The sequence below is a fragment of the Mastomys coucha genome, unplaced genomic scaffold (assembly GCF_008632895.1).
Source record: "Mastomys coucha isolate ucsf_1 unplaced genomic scaffold, UCSF_Mcou_1 pScaffold1, whole genome shotgun sequence".
In the NCBI taxonomy this organism is placed as follows: Eukaryota; Metazoa; Chordata; class Mammalia; order Rodentia; family Muridae; genus Mastomys; species Mastomys coucha.
The window spans coordinates 48,515,328-48,522,115 of NW_022196891.1; the positions used below are offsets into that span (position 1 = coordinate 48,515,328).

Consider the following 6,788-nt stretch of genomic DNA (forward strand, 5'->3'; position numbering starts at 1 on the left):
GCAGAGAAGGAAGGGTTGGGGGCTATGGTGGACGTGTGGACTACTGCTCAGATGCAAGGGAACATGAGAATTGACCACAAAGTTTTAGGATAGATTTGGGAACATCCTACAGAGCACTCTGAAAGCTTTTAACATCCCCTTAAGTCTGCTTAGCCCACAAGTGTCACAATGTTTCGTAGTATTTGGTGCTAATTTATCTTTATATGGTTTGCCTAGCAAGGTCCAGATTTCTTAATGATACTTTTCATAGACAGGATACTCCAGCCAGTACATGGGTAATTAACAACCTTCTAGCTCCCTTCTTCAGTGCATGACTGCAGGAGAAAGTTGCTGTAAAACACAGTGTTGTCTTCATTCCATCAACAGGGAATGTTTAGAGTAAAGGTTGGCACTTCGCAGTTAGCATGCTATTGAGGACATTTTCACCAGCCGACTTTGGCTTTCAGAAAGCAGCCAGGCAAAGGCAGAATTATCCATCTGATGATCTGTAGCTGAGAAAAGGAGCCACTTGCTCTCTTAGGGGCTCTGTCTTCATGGCATTGCTGGGACGTTGGCACACCAGTAGCCAGCTTTGGGCTTCTAACAGGTCTCTGGATTTAATGACATTCAATACAGAAAGCAGTGAGAGATGAGAACATAAAACGTAATTTTAGCTTTTTAAAAACAATACAATAGGCATTATCCCAGGTGGCTGTGTGTCCTTCTCCTGGGAGCGAAGAGATAGTCCTGCTAAAGTATAAAGCAAAAATAGCTCTCCCACAGCAGTCCAGCCTGGGAGATATTGATTAATGACAAATGCCCTTCCCTTTTAAAACACAAGGAAACAGTGAAATGTTTTGTTGCTTAACAACATACACTCTTAAGCGTAAAAACACATAATACGATTCTGCAGCTTTGTCTTGGTTGTGCTTCGTTTTTGAGACAGGATCTCATCATATAGCTCACACTGACCCAGGGATGCTCCCTCCCCTGATTCAACCTCTTAAGTATTGGGATTATAGTCAGGGACAACCTCATCCAGCAAAATTTTGCATCTTTATAAAACTTGTTTAAAGAATAATATTTCAAACTAGGCAGTCATATTCTCTCTCTCTCTCCATTTCTCCCTCTCTCTCTCTCTCTCTTGCTTTCTCTCTCTTTCTATCTCTTTCCCTCCCTCCCTTCATCCCTCTGTACATCCCCAAAGCATCAACAATACCTTCAGCTTTCTGTGCCTGGTTTGTTTTGGAATGTCTATTTCCTGCCTTGCCAGCATCTCCATGCCCTTTGGTCCCTTCTCTTCCTTCTTTTTAGGGACCTGTTAGGCTTGGCATCTTCAGAGGAGGTTTAGCTAACCACCCTGAACTGCTTCTTCCAGTTTGTCCATTAACTTGGCTTTACCTCCCATAACATGCCTTCCGGCCCTTTTCTTGGGTACAGTAGCAATGATGGAAGATACAGTGTTGGGTCAGGCAATAATACACTGAGAGATTGGAGTGGTCTGATAGATTCTTTTACCTCTTTACTTTGTTTCTCCATCCTTTTGTAAACATCAGAGGATGAAAGGCATGTTTGGGAATACCTGGAGTAAGGAGAATGAGACATACCGAGGCGAGAAAGAATGGTGGTCCTAAGACTGCAGACCAGGCTCAAGCCATCATGTCCAAGCTTGATGCTCCTGTTTAAGGATGCCTTATCTGCCACTGAAAGCCTCCTCTCACACGAGGGGTCTTGTAAGTGTGAACATGAAGAGCTTGATTTTGAAGAAATCATTCTTGCCATTGAGATAACAGCAGTAGAGAATGTCGGCAGGCACATCTGTTTCCTTTGAATGTTGAAGAATATTTATCTCTGAGATTGTGAACAAGATTTTATATTGTTATCATATGCATAGCCACGAGTTCCATCCCCAGCATCAGCATCAAGGTCTTTCATTCCTCATCCCCCCACCTTCAGAGCCTGTGTAACCCAGGGCTGCTGCTGTGAGACCTCAAGCTGGCAATCATCCACTGAAGCCTGCCGGTTTCTCCTTTACTCTGCAGGTCCTGAGTAAGCTGGTGATGGAGGAGCTCCTGCCGACCCTCCAGACTGACCTGCTGCCTAAACTGAAGGGGAAGAAGAATGACAGAAAGAGGGCCTGGTTCGGAGTAAGTTACAATGTTGCTTTGCAACGATGTGTCAAAATGAATGGCCTCATCTCTTTACTTTTTTTTTTCTTTTTATTTCTTTTCTTGATGGGGGGCATTTGGGGTTGTTTAAAATAATTCCTTTCCTTCCTAGGTAAAAAAGTGTCAGCTTTGCACCTGCCTAACCTCACTGGCACAAGAACTAATCTAAACAGAGTTGTACTTGCAATTTGAGCATGTGCTCAGTTTTGTTTATGTGAGAGTCTGTGGTGGGCTGGCCTCCCTCCCTTCTGTAACTCCTTCTGTCATAGATGGTACACCATTCTGTGTTTCAGCTCCTGGAGGAAGCTTACAATCTGGTTCAGCACCAAGTTTCAGAAGGATTAAGCGCCTTGAAGGAGGAGTGCAGAGCTCTGACAAAGGACCTGGAAGGGACCATCCGCTCAGACATGGATCAGATTGTGAACTCAAAGAACTTTCTAACTGGGAAGATCCGAGGTTGGTGGAATGACCCCTTGCTGCTCCCAATAAATAAACTGTCCACTGAGCGATCCATACATAGAATGTACTGAGCCTCTGTATCCGTGGGTCTCATATCTGTGGATTCAACCAACCACAGATAAAATGCCCAAGGGAATAAAAGTTTGCAATGATCAAGTTTTGGCTTAGGCTTAGTAAATCTGTATTTGTAGTGGCAAGTTACTGTCCTTATTAGCCAGTCAGGTGTACTTGAGGTGGTCACTTGCTTCTGTTTGCCTTAGTCCCCTAATCTGAATTTGAAAGGACTGACAAGAGTGTGGTTAGCAAACTGGGGTCCTCAAGCTGGATCGGACCCTACTAGATTTTGTATATGATGTTGTTTCTAATACAGTCATGCTCATTCATGAGTTCACAGTCTAAGCTGCTCTGTGCTCCCACATAAGAACTGAGGTGTTGGAACTTTAAGGACCATATAGCTCTGCCTCTTCTAATCTCCTCTCAGTGGGACCCCCCCTCTGAAGCATGTTGGGCTGTAGTATGAAGAAGGTGTGAATTGCAGAAGATAATCTACCAGGCAGACAGCCCTGGTTAGACAGGCGGCCTCGGAAACAGGATCCCAAGCTTCCCCCACTAGCTCAGAGGCACTTAGCAAACATGCAATGTGTGAGTATTCACCTGAACTATCCAGAAGTACTTCTGAGAAATAATCACTGAAGATCTTACATGCCCTTCTTATGCAGCAACATTAGGAGTGCTCCATGGATTGGGTACAGGACTTAAAAAGAACAGGGAACCACAGAAAATATCCCAAAGACCTCTCCAGGTCAGCTAAGGCTTCTGTGTGGGGATGAGCCAGCCACTTTCTGTCAAGGGCCAGACAGTAAATATCTGTGGCTATGTGGTCCTTGAGGTTCCAACCCCTCTGTGGTGTCTTGGATCTGCCTGTTTCTGCAGTGCCTCCAAAGCCAGATACAGATCAACATCAGTGTGATTTCTGTTTGATATGGTCCTGCCTCATAACCCATTTAGGATGTGTTGTAATTCTGTGTATACTTAAAACTGCCAACGTTCTGTTCTCTCAGACCCATGTGGGCCTAACTACCCAGGCTGAAAGCAGACCAGTCTCTTTTACCTAATGCTCCACAGATCCTAGACAAGTAGATGTTCCATAAAGGAGATCTCGCAAGGAAGGAATGGGCAGATCTTTTTAAAAGCGAAGTATCTGGCAGGTACGGTGGACTCACTGGTAATCTTTAGCACTCTAGAAGCCATGGTCAGGATGGTGAGTTCCAGGCTAGTGTGGGCTGGAAAAGTAATGTGACATTGGAAAGAAAAAGAGAGGATGAGAAGGGAGAGAAGATGGAAGAAAGGCAGAAAGGAAGGAAAACATAGATATATTTTAACTGGGCCTCTGGTTCTCCATCTTTAAAACAAAACAGGAAGCCAGCTGCACTGATGAAGGGCGTTGGATTTTGGGAGTGTTAAGTAGTTTTCTTAGTCAGGTCCTATTGCTGAGAAGAGACACCATGATCATGGCAACCCTTATAAAAGACATTGGGGAACTTGCTTATAGTTTCAGAGGCTTTGTCCATTACCATCATGGAGCATGGTGCTGGAGAAGCAGCTGAGAGTTCTACATCCAGATCTGCAGGTGGCAGGAAAAGACCCTGGGCCTGGCTTGAGCTTTTGAAACTTCAAAGCCACTCCCATGATACATCTCCTCCAACAAGGCCACACTTACCCCAGCAAGGCCACACCTCCTAATCCTTCTCAAGTAGTGCTACTCCCTGATGGCTAAGCATTAAAATATATGAGCCTATGGAGGCCATAGTCCCCATCTATCCATGTCTACCCATATGGTACTTGAGAGTAAGGCCATTAGTTGTCAGTTCTTTTCCACAACTGTCTGTTCGGTGAGAACTTACTCTGCTCGTGCTCAGTGTAAGGGCTGAAAGGCTTCAGGTCAACACACTTTTATACACAAAAGACCCTGCTTTTGTAGATACCAAGACAGAAGGAGAATATGATGAGTGCTCTCAGAGAAACCAAAACAAAGAGAATCAGTTCAGAAAACTGCTGGGAGGTGGGTTGGGGAGGGGCCTTGTAAGGAGCATAGTTAGAAAGCATGAGAAAGCCTGAAGTCCTAGGCTTCCGATGTGTCACAGCCGTTCTAAGCACTTGGAAAATGGTGAACTTGTTTCCTCTTCACTCCCAGAATAATTACTTCTCTGATCTCCATTTTATAGACAACAAAACTGAGGCCATGGTTAAGGGACATTCCTGACACGCCTAGGCTAGTGTGCAGCAGGCTCCGACCCAGCCCCACCAGCCTCAGCCTTCTAGGCTTCTCAAAAGCTGCCACCTGTCCAGGAGGCTCTCTAACTAGTGTCACACCCTCCCTAATCATCATGGCTTTATCCCTGAGTGTGTGAAAGAGGGCACAGTGCATGAATGTGGGGTGCCAGTCTTACTCAGCCTGGAAGGAAACACCTGCAGGCCACAGTTCAGGAAGTCTGGTAATGGGTGTCATTAGGCTGTCCCAAGGATGTGACATAGGCGGAACTGGATCCTGAAGGCACAACAAAAACAACATTTGCAAGTGGAGTGGAGGGAGGCAGGCCCAGGTGAGAGGACACTGGTGACAGGCTTGGGGTAGGGAACAGCGCTCTGCCATCAAGAGCACACAGGGAAAGCTGAGGGGAGGAGCATGGGCCCATCTCTACCCATCTTGCCAGATCATTGCTGCTGATCGCCAGTGCTCAGGATTATTCTGAAACTCCAATTAGATGCTTTTCAAACAGTTCCTCTCACAAGGTTAATTAACTGACAACTTATTTTCTTGGCAAGCACTTTTGCAATTTGGTTTCAAACAAATCCTCTTTTTAAAATTTTACAAAACTCAAAATGTTTCCTTTTTGAGTTTGTCATCAAAGGGGTCTTTTATTTATTCTTTGACTCTTTTCATGCATGTACACAATATATCTTGATTATATCTACTCTCAACCTCCCCCTTTCACTCACCCACTTCATTCCCCTCCTACCTTCATCTTCATTCCCTCCCTCTGTCCCTCCTCTCCCTCCCTCTCTTTTCTCCCTTCCTCCCTTTTCTCTATCCCTCCCTCCATCCTTCCCTCCTCCTTCCACCTTCCTTCCTCCTCCATTCCCCTCCTTCTCAGTAAACCACTGGCTCTAATTAGTGCTACCTGCTAGAATGTTGAGTGATCCTATGTGGATTTTTTTTTAACCACATTTATTTGTGTGTGCATGGGTGTGCATGGGTGTGCATGTGTGTGTGTTTGCACATGAGTGCACACATTTCACATGGGTGGAGGTCAAAGAGCACCTTTTAGGAGTCAGGTATCAGCTCACTTTTTCTGCCACACAGAGTGCTAGGGATCAAACTCACGTCACCCTCTTGGCTCGGCAGGAAATGCCTTCACTCACTGAACTGTCTTGCTGACCCTATACAGGGCCTGAGCCAGTAACCATAGCACCATGAGTTCCTGACTGCCATGCCAAGTCCAGAATAACTTAAGCACAGTTCTAGATCACAATCCTGCATTTGCACTTTAGCCTTGACCTTGCACAAGTTATCTAATGTGACCAGTTTCTCTTTTTCTGTATGTAAAGTTGAAGGACTGGACATCTGGGGCCATCTGTGGTAATGGGGCAGAGCAATGTGACCCACCCACTGGGCTTCAGCAAATGGGTCTTCCCACTCCATGCAGTGTGCTTAGTTCTGCCACTGTATCACTGCTAGACTGAAAGGGAGTGGCAAGCTGAACAGAACTCGGTGCCATTTGCCTGAGATTGCATTGGAATTTTTAAAGGGTCTCTGGTGGCAGAAGGTGGGCGGAGTTACACTGACTTAGTGCTTAGAGAAATGAATTGTAACTGATACATCTGTTTTAGAATACAAAGTGCGCATCTGTGATGATGGCAGCTGAGGCTCTCAGTTTGTCCCGCTATTGTACACTCGTGGAGCTCAAACAGAGAATTGCATTCTTCCCAGGGCAGGATGAGGCTTGGGGCAGAGATTTCTGGAGATGCTTTAGGTCTTGAAGCATCCAGTGTGTTTCCAGCCTGGGGAATGCTGGCAAAGAATCTACTAAGCTAGTCTATTCTGCCTATAGGAACCTGCTCATGGGGCCATTTAGCTCTGAATCCAAATTTGCCCTAAGCCGTGCTTTTTTTTTTTTTTTT

General features: G+C 45.4%; 1 protein-coding gene across 1 annotated transcript in view; it reads left to right on the forward strand.

The window, feature by feature from the left end:
• Positions 1–6,788, forward strand: part of Niban1 (niban apoptosis regulator 1) — a 171,400-nt gene that overhangs the window by 142,556 nt on the left and 22,056 nt on the right. The window contains exons 7-8 of the mRNA XM_031384614.1: positions 2,022–2,126; positions 2,441–2,603. Of these exons, the coding sequence (XP_031240474.1) occupies positions 2,022–2,126; positions 2,441–2,603 (268 nt within the window). The remainder of the gene's footprint in view (positions 1–2,021; positions 2,127–2,440; positions 2,604–6,788) is intronic.